We start from the raw sequence: 15,830 nt of genomic DNA on the forward strand, positions 1-15,830 counted from the left end.
TTGCTTAAATCCTCATCCTGAGAATTCAAGCTCATTCGCATGTTCTAGTGCTACAGTAAAATAGTTTATGACTAATTTTTTCTTACTAATAATTAAACTTGTAAATGAAATTACATATTTTTTCTTTTGGTTTGGCTAAGGTACTAAATTTAAAAGGTTTTAAGACCACATAATTTTTGGTTACACCAGGAATTCTCAGCCTCTTTAGAAATATCCCTGAATTAAAAACAAAAAGACAAAAATCCATGGATTCCTGGCTAACTCCCGGAGAGATTGCCGTACTTACCAGGAAAAGAGGACAGAGGCCCCCTTTAATTAACGGGTGAATGACCTTGAAGGATTAGGTAGGAGGGCTCGAGAAAAATAACAGTTTGGGCAGATATGTACTGTCAGCCCCAGCCTGCTTCATCTCACCCATCTTTCCTGGGCTCAGCAGACACAGCGGGAGAGAAAAGCAAATGGGGACATCCTCCTGCCTGGGGCAGGCGAGCCACCGAACATGAGTGTGCTTCCCTACTCAAGCTGAAGTGTAGGCTGGAGTAAACACAAGGGGACTGAAAAGTGGAAGCAGAGCTGGGAGAGCAGCGAGCCGGCTGCGGACAGTGTCTGAGTGGCTCGTTGCTTGGCAAAGGTTGAGAATCCCTGGTTGAGACTAACGAAGTAGAAAGCAGCTTTCCAGTCTTACGTACTATTAAACCCTTTCCTGCCTAGGGAGAAAATGCCGTCCCTGTGCTAGATAGACAGCGGTTGAGAAGATCCAGTTTAAACTGAGGTATGTAACAAACGAGCGTTCAGAGTGAGACACATCGGGAACGGTTGCCAGGAGTTAACCCCTGTCAACCGGCACGGTCGAAGAGTTTCTAAAGGTGTGATTAGCAAGCCCGGCTTGCTGTGAGGCCGTGTCTCCTAGAACGGTCCTGCTACGCCCATGAAGTCTCACGGCTGCCTCAACATGAGCTGAGCAATGTCTGATGTCTTTACATTAGACGTGCCAAAGTGGATTGGGGGTGGGGGAGATATCAGGCCTCCACCCTACACAAAGAACCACAGGCAAGGAAGTGCTGGGAATGGGAGGAGTCTTAACCAGGGAAGAGCACACCAATGGTTCATCCAGTACCAAACAGCCCTGAAGACATACAAGTAACATACAGACCAAGCAAGTTTCATCTGTGCATTTAGAAATGCATATATATACATACATATATACACACTCACACACATATATATCTAATAATAGTTAATGAAAAATAGAGACCATGATTTTGAAAGAGAGCAAGAGGGGATGGATGGGAGAGTTTGGAGGGAGGAAAAAGAAGGAGGAAATGATGTAACTATAATTTGGAAAAAAAAAAAAAGGTAGCAAATCACAGCCCTGGCCTGAAGGTCATCTGGCTGTTGGCCCAGGCAGGTGGAAGGTTTCGGGAGGGGGGGGCATTCTGGAAAGCGGAGCTGAAACCCCTTCTGAGAGGGGCCTCAGTGGCTGGGGGATGGATGAGCACTGTTCAGGTCTCCCAGGAGAGGGAAGCGTTTCGGAAATGAGTGAGTTTATAATGGAGACATTGATGAAGAAGGAAGGGCCTCTCCAGTGTTTCTCGACTTGGGATAGGATCCCACCCTGGTATCCCATCAGAATGCCGGTGGTTCCCCCACAATGATGGTGCTGCTGGGCACACTGTCACCAGCCCCCGAAAGGGCCAACACTTGGAACCTGAAGTACGGCATCTACTGGTGTGTGTTGCTAACGGTGAAGTATCACTAATGAAGGGCTGTCTGTGGTCCCAGACACACGGGTGGGAGATGGATGGCTCTCGAAAAGTCTGGAATCCGAACTGAAGTGAAGACCAACGTAAATTAGTCAAAAAACAGAACACACAACACAAAGCATTATGAAATGTTTTAACACAGGCAGTGTTACTGTTTCAAAACACAAAGTATTCTGAATCTGCCAGTGCGGGGGTGGCCTGTGGTCATTGACTAACAGAGACTACTCCCCAGACTTACTCTGCAGCTAAAGATGCCCTTTGTAGTGTTATTTATTCCAAGGATGTGTGTAACACGAATTCCTAAATGGTCTTTTAATAAAAAACCCAGAACCAGATATCGGGGTAAATGCAGAAAGATCAGAGAGACAAAGGAACAAGCCACTGTTCTTGCCTAACCAACTCCAGGAATCCACTGACTGAAATCCTCTGAGTCCTCACCCTGAAAAAGCTTTTAGCTGAAAGGGACGCTTCTGTTGAAAAGCCTTTAGTTCCTGTCTCTTCACGCCTTATATACCTTTCTCTGCCCACCATATAACTTCCTGGGACTAAAGGCATGTGTGCTTCCCAGTACTTGGATTAAAGGTGTGTGCCACCACTGCCTGGCTCTGTTTCTCTCCTAGACTGAGTCAGTCTCATGTAGTCCAGAATGGCTTTGAACTCACAGAGATCCAGATGGATCTCTGCCTCCCGAGTGCTAGGATTAAAGGTGTGTGTGCCACCACTGCCTGGCCTCTCTGTTTAATCTAGTGGCTTGTTCTGTCTTCTGACCTTCAGGTAAATTTTATTAGGGTACACACTATATCGCCACAGATGTGTATTAGGAGTCATTTATTGTAATCTAGCAAAGCATGGCCTGGCATATCAAAGTGAATTACTAAACCATTGAGAATGCATGAATGAGTGAAACCATACTCTCTCACAACATAATGTGTGTCCTTATTCCTAGTAAGAAGTTATCTGAGGTCATTAAGCTCTCGATTATTCATGACCACTTTCTAATTTTATCATATTTACACATATTTACCTCCTTTTCTTTCAAGGCAACAAGGGCTTAGAACCTTAGTATTCTGCCCCTAGACCAAGCAACGCTCCTTTCTCATTCTCCTGGCAGCTCGGTTAATTTCCCCATCTGGCTTCCTCACCACGTATCGGGGGGAAGAAGACACAGCCACCACTGTAGCCCTGCCATGCCTTCGGCCAGAGAAGAATGTGTCACCCAGAATTCCCTGTTCTCTGTAACTGTAGGATTTAAGACAGTCTTTAATGAAGTATTACTTTTATGAGATTTTAGGTTAAAAACCCAATGTATAGAAAAAATATGTAAATAACCTAGCCTCTCCTCTTATGTCCTGTAGCACGTTCTTGGTCAGGTAACTAATAAAACATTAGATATTTTCAAAATTGTCACAGTTTTGACACTTGGAAGTTGTGTTTCTTAGAACTTTTAGAAGGCATGCTGTTTTTACTTGATGTGAATTAAACTATTTTGAAAGAGATCATTTTCTTTTCGGATTCTGTTTTCTCCATGTTTTGCCTATGTTCTTTTCAGCCCTTTTTCTTTTCTTCTTCTTTTTTTGGTCTGTTTCCTTAGAGGTTGCATTATACTCATCCTATTTTACCACAAGACATCGTTAACACAGTAGCAGGAGAGGAAACTTCTGCACAGCCTTTTAGGTGAACCTGATTGCGGGTAACCCAGGGCAGTGGGCAGAAATTTCTGTGAGTGAATGAGGCAGATCTAAACTAGGTTGGTAAAACTGGCAGAGTCTGCTCAAGTCCTACATGATAATGCCCTGCCACCCCACACCCTCCCCACAGTTCCTCATGGGCGGCCCTTCCATTTTTACACCTGTCTGGCCTTCCTAAGCTTCTCTGCTTATGATTCCAGCGATCTTTCAAGTTGTGATACCATGCTTGATTCAAAATTCCTGAGGTGGGTACCCACAGCCCACCACGACAAACCATCTCCTTTTAAAGGGCAAGGCAATGTGTTCTGCACGTTTTAAGAACCCTCTTGTGCTCTTTAAGCCCTTGGTGTAGTAGAGATGCCCATCTCATACATCAATAGAATCCGAGAGGCAGACGAAACTGTTAATCCTGTATTTCACATTAGAATCTTGAAAACGGTATTCAAGTGTAACTTAGTTGCAGTGCAGCCCCAATTCAGGTTTCTAACTGTGATACTGTTCCACATCAGGACCACCACGTGCCCAGCTTGCCTTAGCCAGGTCAGAACTTCCACCTTCCTTTCAGTGACCACCACTCAGCCATCTGTCACTCCCCATCTCATACCATTGTGACTGCTGTATTAGGATCCATATTGAATATTTTTTATAGGAATGTGTGATTATGCATTATTTGTTGATACAGACAAATCATTCTTAATAGCAATTTCCCAGTCTTACTAACTGAATGCATTTAAACTTGAGAGTTTTGAGTTCCATACAACGTGTTTTGATCACATCCACACCCCTACCCATTCTTATATCTACTTCCCCTTCCCTATCAACTCTATATTTTGCCCCCCCCCTTTTTTTTTCTTCTTTTAAACCTTAAAGACCAGTCTGTGCTACCCAAAATAATCTTGGCTATGTGGTCTACTGGAATGTGGTTGGCTCACCAGGAACTAAACTCGCAGAGAAAACTGGCCCTTTGTTTCCCAGCAGCTAACAACTGCCGGTTGCTCCCATGCTCGGTGTGGGATTGTGCGCCCAACCCCCTGCTCTATGCCGGGATTTGGTCTGGCTTGGGCTTACATGGGTTTTAGATAGACTATCATCAAAACCACTGTGAGCTCAGAAGGTGTTCATCTGTAGTCATCATCAGCTCGGTCTCTTCCACTCTTCCTCAGTGATCCCTGAACCCTGGGAGTCAGGTGCAGAGTGTGTGTGTGTGTGTGTGTGTGTGTGTGTGTGTGTGTCCCCTTAGGGCTGAGCATTCTGCAGTCTCTTATCCTCTGTGTAGTGGCCAACTGTGGGTCTCTGTGCTAATCACCATCTACTGCAAATGAAAGCTTCTCAGATAAGGGTTGAGAGAGACACTGATTTACGGATATGATGAAAAGTCATTAGGAATTGGTTTAATACTACGTCCATCTATCAGCATCATAGTAGTAGGTTCTCCCCTAGACCTCTGACCTGTCTAACCACAGGTTATTGGCCCGGGTTATTGGTACCAGGAGTAGGGTTCATCTTGTGGGACTGGCCTTAAATCCCATCAGAAAGTGGTTGGATGCTCCCATGATGCCACGCCACCATTGCACCAGTGAGTATGTCTGAGACCAGTCATTGCTGGAGCTTGCAAATGAAAACTAGCCAGTACAGATGAAGCTTCCACGTCTTTACCAGCTTGATTTCATCTTCTTCTCTGACTTAAATATGTGGTGTCATCAGCAATAGGGGCTTTACCAACATGAACAATAGTTTGGTGTTACCTCAATTCACCTAAAGGCACGCCCCGTTATCTTGGGGTTCCACCTCCTCAAGGCAGCAGGGGCGCTCTGGCCCGCCTTGTGTATTTGATCAATAATGTGGTGGAGAGAGGCGAGATCAACAGTGCATGGTGGACTGTCCAGACTGCAGTGTGATGAAGGGTACTTCGGTACACACTGGCTTCTCAAGTCGTGGGCTCCTGCTGAGCCAGCTTCAAGGCAGGCTGGGAAGTTGTGTGTGGTTCTCTGCCCTGGAAGAAGGTCACAGGGAGGTGAGCACAGAGATATGCCCTGTATTATCCCTAGCTGATTAAAGATGGCGTCATCTGGTATTAAAGTAACAGAAGTTGATTCTTTATGTTGAGATCTTTTAAATTTTCCTTTGGTAGAGTTTTTATCCTGAAATCCTGACCTCTGACAGAAAGAAGTTTTAGGCAGTTTTTAATCAGCCAGTTCTTTCCCAGCTTTTGAGAGGTGGGAGCAGGGCAGAGGGATTCAAGGAAGGCTGAGCATGGAACAAAGGAAGCGTCACAACCCCTCCAGACCCTCGCCATTACCAGACACACCCACCCTTAGGGGCCAGGGGTCAGGCTGGCAGCACTTCTGTTTTTTTAAACAAACCCTCTGCCATCTGACTTCGCCGACCACTTTCCAGGTGTTTTGTGTTTGGATTTCTTCAAATCTGAGATGCCCTTTCCCCCACATTCTGGCTCACGTGACATTACAAACTATCCTACAGTGAATGGTGTCAATGGCAGCAATTTCTCCTTCCTGACACACATTCTGCAGTCTGTGGGACCTTCCCCAGATTCAGCGGGCCGCTGTCTTCATATGTGGTGCAGCCATGTTGAGTTGCATTTTTGGTGGTTTGGACCAGTTGTGGGTTACATTCACCTGACCCCCAATCCACTGCTTTATGTCACTCCTCGTCCTATATTCATTTGGGTATTGGAAGTGGTCCAGACATTTGTTATAGGAATAGCTCACCTGTGTGCCTGACAATGTTCTAAGACCTTTTCACACATTAACTAATTTAATTGTCATTGACAGCCTCACATGAATATCTCCATTACTCTCAATTCACAAAGGAGAAACGGACAGAAACAGTGGGTCACACACGTTCTAAATGGTAGAGCCAGAGGCTGGGTGCAGGCCCCGAGGTCCCAATAGTGCCCCTTGCTCCCACGCATGTTCTTATTGTTCCTTCCCGGGGGCAGACCATTTCCTTCTCACATCTAATTTGTGTGGCATCACCATGGACTCTGCCTACTTGCTTTGAAACAGAGTTTGAGACTCTCAAGGACCCACTTTAGAAAGGAAAGGCTCAAAACCCTATTGCCATGTGAATTATATTTGTTGATGACAAGACTCTCAATATCTTTCAGATCAAACATCTTTGTGACTAATTATTTTGGAACCTTTCATTTTTGTTTACACAAAATCGGCTCCTTGTTGATGTCTCTTGTCCTGATGTTCTTCACGAAGCGGACTACCACACTGCAGCTTGTGTGTAGTATATTCATCTTATAGTATATTCATCTTATAGTATGTTCATCTTATAGTCATCTGACCTTCACTCCCAGTTACCCTGCTTGCCAGTGCGTCCTGTATGTCCACGTGTTAGCTCACAATCCTAAATGCCACTCTACTCTGTGATGGAATATTATAATGATTAATAATTATTAATAGATAAGCAGAATGCATCTATTCTGAGGTGCAGCTTTTGAGTTTTTAATAACAATGATGGCTGTCTTCCTAAGAAAGTAACAAGGAAACACAACCGAGGCCCCTCTCCCAGTCACTGTGGACAGACGGTGGGTTGAGACAGTCAAGGGCCACTTCAGCTTTGTGTGAACGTCTGCCTATTGACCCCAGTCCTTGCCACAAAGCCAGACACAGCTATCTGCAGTTGACACAGATTAGCGTGCATTCCTTACTGACTGTGTAGATCAACACCGTGGCTTCTGGGCGCAGCTTTCTCCACCCACATTCTGCTTCCCTCTGGCTTGTTTAAATGCCCCTCATTTTGGTTGGCCGGCATGGAAAGAGGAGAGGACCCACTGGGAAGAGAAGTATCAGTGGGAGTGGAGGAGACAAGAAAGGGTAACAGGGTGGGATGAATATAGTCAAAATACCTTGCATACACCCAAATGACAGTGTCATCATGAAATCCATTATTATGTGTAATCGATACATGCAATAAAAGACTATTTAAGACCAACTTGCCGAGTCAAACAAATAATCAGAAACAAACAAACAAACAAACACATCAATATTGTGACTTCCTGCTTTGGGAATGAAAGGACCAGGAGTCAGGGAAGCAGAACTCTGTAACAGTGAAGAGCGGCAACCAGCAGCCCCCACGGCACCCAGCTGACTTCCCAGCTCAATGGGACTCTCCTCAGAGGCCGATGAGCTTCTGGGTCCCAGCAAGGGGTGGGTGTGAGCTGGGTGGGTCCAGTCCTTCCGCCGAGCAGTGTCAATGCCCAATGCCAGGCCTCCCCATCTCTCTCTCCCTTTCTCTTCTCTGACCCTCAGTAGCCAGGGCTCGGGACCTGAGGCCACCCTGGCCTTGGACTCAGTCTACCTACAGGTCTTTACGTAGCTCATCATGTTGAGACCAGCCTGGGCTAACGGAGTAAGACCTTGCCTGAAAACCAAACAAACAAAACAAAACAAAAACTTAAACAAGTTGACATAAACCTCAGTAACAGTGTGATGTGTACTAGGATAAGAACAGATCAGAGGCTCAAGAGATCAAGGGTACAAATCTTGGAACAGAACCACAGCTATAGTCAACTCACTGTAAAATCTTTTGCCTATTTCTGGTGCTGTGTGTGTGTGTGTGTGTGTGTGTGTGTGTGTGTGTGTGTCTGTCTGTCTGTCTCTCTCTCTGTCTCTCTGTCTCTGTCTCTCTGTGTGTGTGTGTGTGTGTGTGTGTGTGGTGTGTGTGTGTGTGTGTGTGTGTGTGTGTGTGTGTGAGAGAGAGAGAGAGAGAGAGAGAGAGAGAGAGAGAACTGGGGATTCATCCACAAGTTCACACCATCTGGCAAATCTAGAATTACTTCCATTCAGGATAAGAACTGAAGTTCCAAGAGATAAGAAACACTCTAAAAGGCTGATACACTGACTAGAACTCCCTTGGTGAGGGTAGGGTGGGGCGGGGGTGGGATGGGGGAGTGGGGTGGGTGTGGGGTTGAGGTGAAGGGGTAGAGTGGGGTGGAGGGGGGCCTGGAATGTTGCAGGTCCAGAGGCAAATTATCTCTGGCTATCTTTAGCCACTCATGGCTGCCTCGGTGTGAGCCCTAACATCCTTATGACCATTAAGTAAGTGCTTTTGGAATGCACAAACAGACCCTCAGCTCCCCTTAACCAGCACAGTCACCTGATAGCGTCTGAGCAGAGATTTCCCTGCCTCACTGTGACCTGCCTCCCTGACTCCACCAGGGTATTTAAAGTGCCTTGATTGATGACTTTCTGGGTTCTGTGGCTATAAAAATGTCATGAAGCTGTTACCACACTAGGACGTGGTATTTGAAGCGACCCGAACCTGTGTTCCTGGGCCGTGAACACTGATATTTGGCTTCAGGATAAACCATGCCTCTTGCTCTTAGGGGTGACTGACAGCTGTGTGTTTGTGCCGGGCAGGAAGATCTTCACTCTAGTTCCCTGTCACCAGGACAATGAGCCCTTTTCAGGCTCCTCCAGCTGAAGGCTCAGCTTAGCAGGGTTTTCCCCCATGCGACTTTTGACACTTTCCGTAAAGCGTGTCCACCACCGACCTATTAAAAGAAAAACCTCGGCCATTCTTGCCTAAATCAATTGCAAAGGAACAGCGCCACCCATGGCCCCTCGGAGTATAACACATTTAATTTGGCAAATGTGAGTACAAGTCATTATTATGTGTCCCCAAAGGATGGTAGGCTGAGCTTATACATCTCCCTCCATCTTGACCTGGCTACTGACCCCCAAGGAAAAGGGGGCACAGGGAAGATATGGGTCTTTCGGGAAACTATTGAAGGATATACTCCAGCAAAATAAGACAGTAAACCAAGAAAAAGCTAGATATTTCGTCTAGGAATCCGGATCTCCCAGATGAGAGAATTGAGTAGAGGGGGACTGTTAGAAATCCCCCCTTCTACATTCTGCACCTGGGCTGAGGCGGGAAGACTCACGGGGAACTGCTGTGCTTGAGTTTATGGAAGGCAGAAAAAGAAGGGACAAGTAGATGGTAAAAGTCACAGTGAAGTGTAAAATAACGAAAATAGGTCACTATTCTAAGAGGAGGAGGAGGGGGAAGGGCATCAGATACACTGGGAAATTTGGAGATAAATTTACAAGAAAGACAGAAAATATGAAAGTCAGCTTTAGAAAAACTAAAAGTCCCTGCAAGAAGAGACGCATACTTGCTTTTCTTCTTGGTCTGGTACACTTGAAATGGTGTAAATATGGTTGGTGTAGTTATAACTGTGCTTGGGCAGATGAACAAGAGGGAAGGGGTGTGTGTGTGTGTGTGTGTGTGTGTGTGTGTGTGTGTGTGTGTGTGTGATGTTGGGGAGCTCTTGGTCTTCTGCTGTGGTAGGAAGTACATACAGGTGTGCTGGATAGTTTTATGTCAACTTGACACAGCTGGAGTCATCAGAGAGGAGGGAGCCTCAGATGAGAAAATGCCTCCATAAAATCAAGCTGTAGGCAGGCCTGTAGAACATTTTCTTAATTAGTGATTGATGGGAGAGGGCCCAGCCCACTGTGGGTGGGGCCATCCCTGGGCTGGTGGTCCTGGGTTCTATAAGAAAGCAGGCAAGCAAGCCATAGTTCACAAGCCAGTAAGCAGCGCATCTCCATGGCCACTGCATCAGCTCCTGCCTCCAGGTTCCTGACCTGTGTGAGTTCCTGTCCTGACTTCCTTCAGTGATGCACTATGACATGTAAGTGTAAGCCGAATAAATCCTTTCCTCTACAGCTTGCTTTAGGTCATGGTGTTTCATCACAGCAGTAGTGACCCTAAGACAGCCGGGTTTCTAAGACCGAACTGTGCTATGGGATGTTCTGTATGGCAAATGTGTTGCTCTGATTGGTCAATAAATAAAGCACTGATTGGCCAGTGGCTAGGCAAAAAGTATAGGCGGGACAAGGAGGAGAAGAATTCTGGGAAGTGGAAGGCTGAGTCAGAGACACTGCCAGCCGCCACCTTGACAAGCCGCATGTGAAGATGCTGGTAAGCCACGAGCCATGTGGCAAGGTATAGATTTATGGAAATGGATGAATTTAAGATATAAGAACATTTAGCAAGAAGCCTGCCATGGCCATACAGTTTGTAAGCAATATAAGTCTCTGTGTTTACTTGGTTGGGTCTGAGCGGCTGTGGGACTGGCGGGTGACAGAGATTTGTCCTGACTGTGGGCAAGGCAGGAAAACTCTAGCTACAGAACTGATCATCAGAGGACAGAGGATAGTGTGCATACTGCTTGTCTAGCTGCCGGTAAACCAGGGAGGCCACTAGAGGTGGCTGTTTCTAGGGCGGAACTGACAGGCGTGGCCGTGTGGACACGTGTAGACACTGGTGTGTTTCATTGTAACCCTCCTCGTTTGAATTTCTGGAGTATTGCCTTGCTTAACAATGAAAGGGAAGACAGGAAGTGGCGCATCGAACCCTACCCAGGTCTCCTTCCTTCGGTTGTCCCCAGCTTTCTCGCGCTGCTTGAAGAGAGAACGCCGCTCCTGTCTTTGTGAGATCTCCGGTCAGCGGATGCTGCGAGGAGTGAGGGCCCCACCCCCGTGCTATGATCTCGCTTATTTCAGACCAAGTGTTGTTTTCAATCATTTGGCCGTCAGCCACATCCATGCGTATCTTAGCCACGGGACTGACATGCTGACTTGAATTTTGATTTGGAAAAAAAAACTAATAGAGTTAGTTTTTTAATGACACTGAATCTGGATTTTTGAACTCAGTTCACAGTGAAGGCCTTTTATCAGTTTGGACGTTTGTGGGGATATTTGCATACTACTAAAGGCTAGTGCTGCGACTCTAGTGACAAAAGTGTATTTAAATCACGCGTCTAAGAAGGGCTCTGTCAATAAATACTATGTTGGGGAAAAGGTTATCGAGGGGTCTATCGGTGTCTTTTTCAGCGCCGTCTGAGAATGAGCAGCATTTGAATGGTAAAAGTAAAACCAGCTGCTGTTGATGAAGAGACACTTCGCTATGACTTCCAGAGAGGAAGAGATGGGACTCAACAGCTGGGAAAATGTTTAAACTGAGCAGTGGCAAATTCTCCTTTTTAAATGTATTGATTTATTCTTTTTTTTTCTTTTTTTTCTTTTCTTTTTTTTCAAGACAGGGTTTCTCTGTGTAGCTTTGCGCCTTTCCTGGATCTCGCTCTGTAGACCAGGCTGACCTCGAACTCACAAAGATCTGCCTGCCTCTGCCTCCTGAGTTCTGGGGTTAAAGGTGTGCACCACCACCGCCCGGCCTGTATTGATTTATTCTTTACGTGTGTCCGTCTGTGCATGTGTGTATGCACATTGTACATACCCGTACGTATACTCACAAATCAGAAGAGGGTTTTATAGAGAAGTCCCCTCCTCTATATTTTTTAGAGGCAAGTTCTCTCTCCCTGAATCTAGAGTTCCTCATATTGGCTCGGCCAGGAGCCGGCAAGTCCCAGCAATCCCCCTGTCCCTGTACCCTTCTTGGAGCTGGTGCTGTAGCCATGTTAGGAACTCGGAGAGTGTGAATGAACGAACACACCGGCCTAGGGCTGGGAACTGGGTGCCTCTCACCTTGAGCAGACGTAATCCTAAGTGCAGCGAGGCTAACAAGGATGGACGCCGGACACTGGTGCCTGCCCTGCAGCTATCTGACTCCAGGTTCACCAAGCATGTTGAGGGCCAGCCTCCGGATGGCTTCTTCCTCCTCCCAGGCAGAGACTTGACCCCAGGTTCCCAAAGGTGGTGAAGCCCACCATGCTGAGAGGAGATGTCAAGAAGCAGATTGTTGCACACACACACACACACACACACACACACACACACACACACACACACACACACAAACTCAGTGACTCAAAACAACACACATTCCATATCAAGCACCACATCAGGGGGCCGAGAGTGCGGGAACGGCTTCATCGGGTGGTCCGGATTGAACAGCTTAGGAGACAAAGGTCATCCTAAGGTTGGCCTAGGTGGGCAAATAGGTGGCCATACTCACTCCTGTAGGCAGGCCTCTGCTCCTCCTCAGCACTTAGCCCAAAGGCCCAGTTTCCTTGACATCTGAGCCTCTCCACAGGGGATGCTAATACGACAGCAGCTGGCATCCAGAGCAAAGCAGACCCAGAGCCAGCGCCCCACACCACAGTTAGCTGTACGTTTACACAGCCTGTTCTCTGGAGTGTCCCATCATCGCTGTTTGCCACACAAACCGCCAGCTCTACTACAAGAGGGGACTTGGCAGGGGGTGGAACGTCAACTTCAGGAGGCTGGGCCACGCTGGGGTGATGGGCTGAGCTGCTGCGATTGGCTTTGCCTCCTTGTCTGGATTATGATAGGTCTAGGGTGTTGTCAAGACAAGCACCTCGGATGTGTCTGTGAGGGAATTTTCAGAGTGTTATCTGGGAGATTAAGATATCAGCCTGACATCTTTAGCCCCAGCATTTGGGAGGCAGAGGCAGGCAGATCTCTCTGAGTTCAAGGCCAGTCTGGTCTACAGAGTGAGTTCCAGGACAGCCAGAGCTACAAAGAGAAAAACCCCAAGTCTCAAAAAGCAAAAACAAAAGAAAAGCCCACCCTGAAAGTGGGCAGCACCATTCCTTGGAGTGGTGGACTGGATAAAAGAGGAAAGAGGACAAAGCTGGATGGTCACCAGCGTGACTCGCTCTCCACTTCCTGTTCTTTGGGGATGTGAGCAGGCAGCCTCACATGCCTGCTGCCATAGCCTCGAGCCTCTCTCTCCGCATGCCTTCCCCACCATGATGGATGGCTGTACCTTCAAACTGTGAACCCAAAGAATCCTTCTTCTCGTCAATTTCTTCACAGCAATTAGAAAAGTAACTAATACAGACCCCTGTGGACATCACCACATGGGGAGGGGGCAAAGTCCACCATGAGTGGATACCCTGGCCCACCGGCTCACAGCAGGAGCCGCCCCTTCTGAAAAGGCTAACTTCCCACGGCAGACGCCACGCTAGATGCTCTGCAGAAACATTTGGTGGAAATGGCAGGGATAATTCTGGCCCTGCAACTCCCCCAGGCTTATTTTGCTCTACCACTAAAGCTCTCGATTTGGGAGTGATGCTGGCATTTCCTCCAGCTGCCAAAATGTCTTGGTGTCGATGATTTCCACATGTCTTTCTTAGTTAGAGTCAAACTGTCCCAAAGTTGTTTGCCAGGCTGTGCTTAGCCTGGTTTTGAACCCAAGGAAAGAGTTGGTTATGTAAGTACAAGCTATGGAACACCATAACTCATTAGATCACTGACTTTGTCTTAAATATTACCCCCCACGCTGATCAAACACCTCGGAGTTTTAGCTGAACTTTGCTCTGAAGTGGAAGATATTAGTATTTCTATTTCCACAGTGCCATGGACAATTTTGGCATATCTGTGAGACAGAATATGTGTTATATTTAATAATATGGTTTATAGAATATATGTGTGTGCATCTGATTAACCTTGCCATTGTAGAATTAGATACATAAAAAGTAGACTCTACATATATTATGGTTTTTCTTTTACATGATTTCTTCACTTTTATTTAATGTGTATGAGTGTTTTGCATGCATGCATGCATGTGTATATACAGTGCCCACAGAGCCAGAAGAGGGTGTTGTATAATACTATTTTAAGATGTGTTACATTTGTTTATGCTGTGGAACATTTGTTTAATGATGCAAAGATGTGTTGCATTCTTTCATGTTGCATTTGTTTAACCTTGTGAAGCTGTGTTACTGTGCCTGTCTAAAACACCTGATTGGTCTAATAAAGAGTTGAACAGTCAATAGTGAGGCAGGAGAAAGGATAGGCGGGGCTGGCAGGCAGAGAGAATAAATAATAGGAGAAATCCAGGTGGAAAAGATCAAGGATTGATAAAAAGGAGGAGAGGAGGATGCAAGGGGCCAGCCACCCAGCTACACAGCCAGCCACGGGGTAAGAAGTAAAGAAAGGTATACAGAATAGAGAAAGTTAAAAGCCCAGAGGCAAAAGGTAGATGGGATAATTTAAGAAAAGCTGGCTAGAAACAAGCCAAGCATTTATAAGAAATAATAAGGCGCTGTGTGATTTATTTGGGAGCTGAGTGGCGGGGCCCCCAAAAGAGCAAAGAGTTAAAACAACCAACAACAAGAGGGGGGTTGATCCCCTGGAACTGGATCTACAGATGGTTGTGAGGTACCGTGCAGGTGCCGGGAACTGAACCCCTGCCCTCAGGAAAAGCAGCCAGCGCTCTTAGCTGCTCAGCCATCTCCGCAGCCGCGTACACCTAGTTTTCAGTTTAGAAAGTCTTACTGTTAGCTTTTCGGGACTTGAAAGGACCATTTTAAAAACAGATGAAGAATCAAGTTCCCAGGACATCAGCCAAGGAGAACATCCAAGAGCTGTTCTTCGGCACCTACAGGCAAGGATGAAGAGCAGCGGTGGGAGAACCGGCTGTTTCTGGAATCGTCTACTGTTGACATTGTTCTTCAGTCCCACTCTTTTTTAAAATTATTACTTTATTTTTTTTTGTAAAAAAAAATATGTGTGTGTGCGCGCGCCCATGCGCGTGTATTTGTGTGTGTGTGTGTGTGTTTGTTTTAATTGCATGTATGTTTATGTACCTTGTGCATGTACGACGGATACCTAAGGAGGCTGGGGCTTTGGATTGCGTAGAACTGGAATTACAGGTGGTTGTGAGCTGCCACATGGGTGCTGGGAATCAACCCTGAGCCCTCCGGAAGAGGAGCCAGTAAATGCTCTAACCACTGAGCAATCTCTCTCGACCCCCTCAGTCTAGTAATTTTTTCTTTCCTTTTCTTTTTTCCTTTTTTTTTTTTTTTTTCCCCCAAACAGGGTTTCTCTGTGTAGCCCTAGCTATCCTAGAACTCGCTCTGTAGACCAGGCTGGACTCGAACTCAGAGATCTGCCTACCTCTGCCTCTCCAGTGCTGGGATTAAAGGCGGGCGCCACAGGGCTTCAGTCTCATTCTTTTTTTTTTTTTTTTTTTTTTTTTTTTTTGGTTTTTTCGAGACAGGGTTTCTCTGTGTAGCTTTGCGCCTTTCCTGGAACTCACTTGGTAGCCCAGGCTGGCCTCGAACTCACAAAGATCCGCCTGCCTCTGCCTCCCGAGTGCTGGGATTAAAGGCGTGCGCCACCACCGCCCGGCTTTCAGTCTCATTCTTGAGGGTCTGTTGCCCTTCTTGTCCCAGTGACTGGCTGAAATAGACCGATAGGAAGGAAGGAAGTTCTGGGAACTTTGTACAAGCCGGTGGAGGTTCCGTTTCTGCTATTTGATGGAGGGGTGGGTGGGTGGGGGTGGGTAAGGGGCTCGAGTTTTACAGCTGATGTTGATATGCGATCCGCAAATAGCACGTATTAAAGATTTTTATACACTTAACGTTTTCTCCGTGAGGCCTTTATATTCTTAGTTATAGGCAAGAGCCCAA

General features: G+C 46.5%; 1 protein-coding gene across 11 annotated transcripts in view; it reads left to right on the forward strand.

The window, feature by feature from the left end:
- The window catches only part of Kidins220 (kinase D interacting substrate 220), a 92,889-nt gene extending 89,630 nt beyond the window's left edge, over positions 1–3,259 (forward strand). For 8 of the 11 annotated variants that reach the window (XM_076558701.1, XM_076558703.1, XM_076558700.1 and 5 more), the window contains 2 exons: positions 712–772; positions 2,804–3,259. In XM_076558701.1, coding sequence (XP_076414816.1) covers positions 712–771 — 60 coding nt within the window. In that variant the 3' untranslated portion in view covers position 772; positions 2,804–3,259. The remainder of the gene's footprint in view (positions 1–711; positions 773–2,803) is intronic. The other 3 variants (XM_076558702.1, XM_076558697.1, XM_042266995.2) reach the window with 2 other exon arrangements.
- The last annotated feature ends 12,571 nt before the right edge of the window (positions 3,260–15,830 follow it).

The sequence above is a fragment of the Peromyscus maniculatus genome, chromosome 22 (assembly GCF_049852395.1).
Source record: "Peromyscus maniculatus bairdii isolate BWxNUB_F1_BW_parent chromosome 22, HU_Pman_BW_mat_3.1, whole genome shotgun sequence".
NCBI classification, from domain to species: Eukaryota; Metazoa; Chordata; class Mammalia; order Rodentia; family Cricetidae; genus Peromyscus; species Peromyscus maniculatus.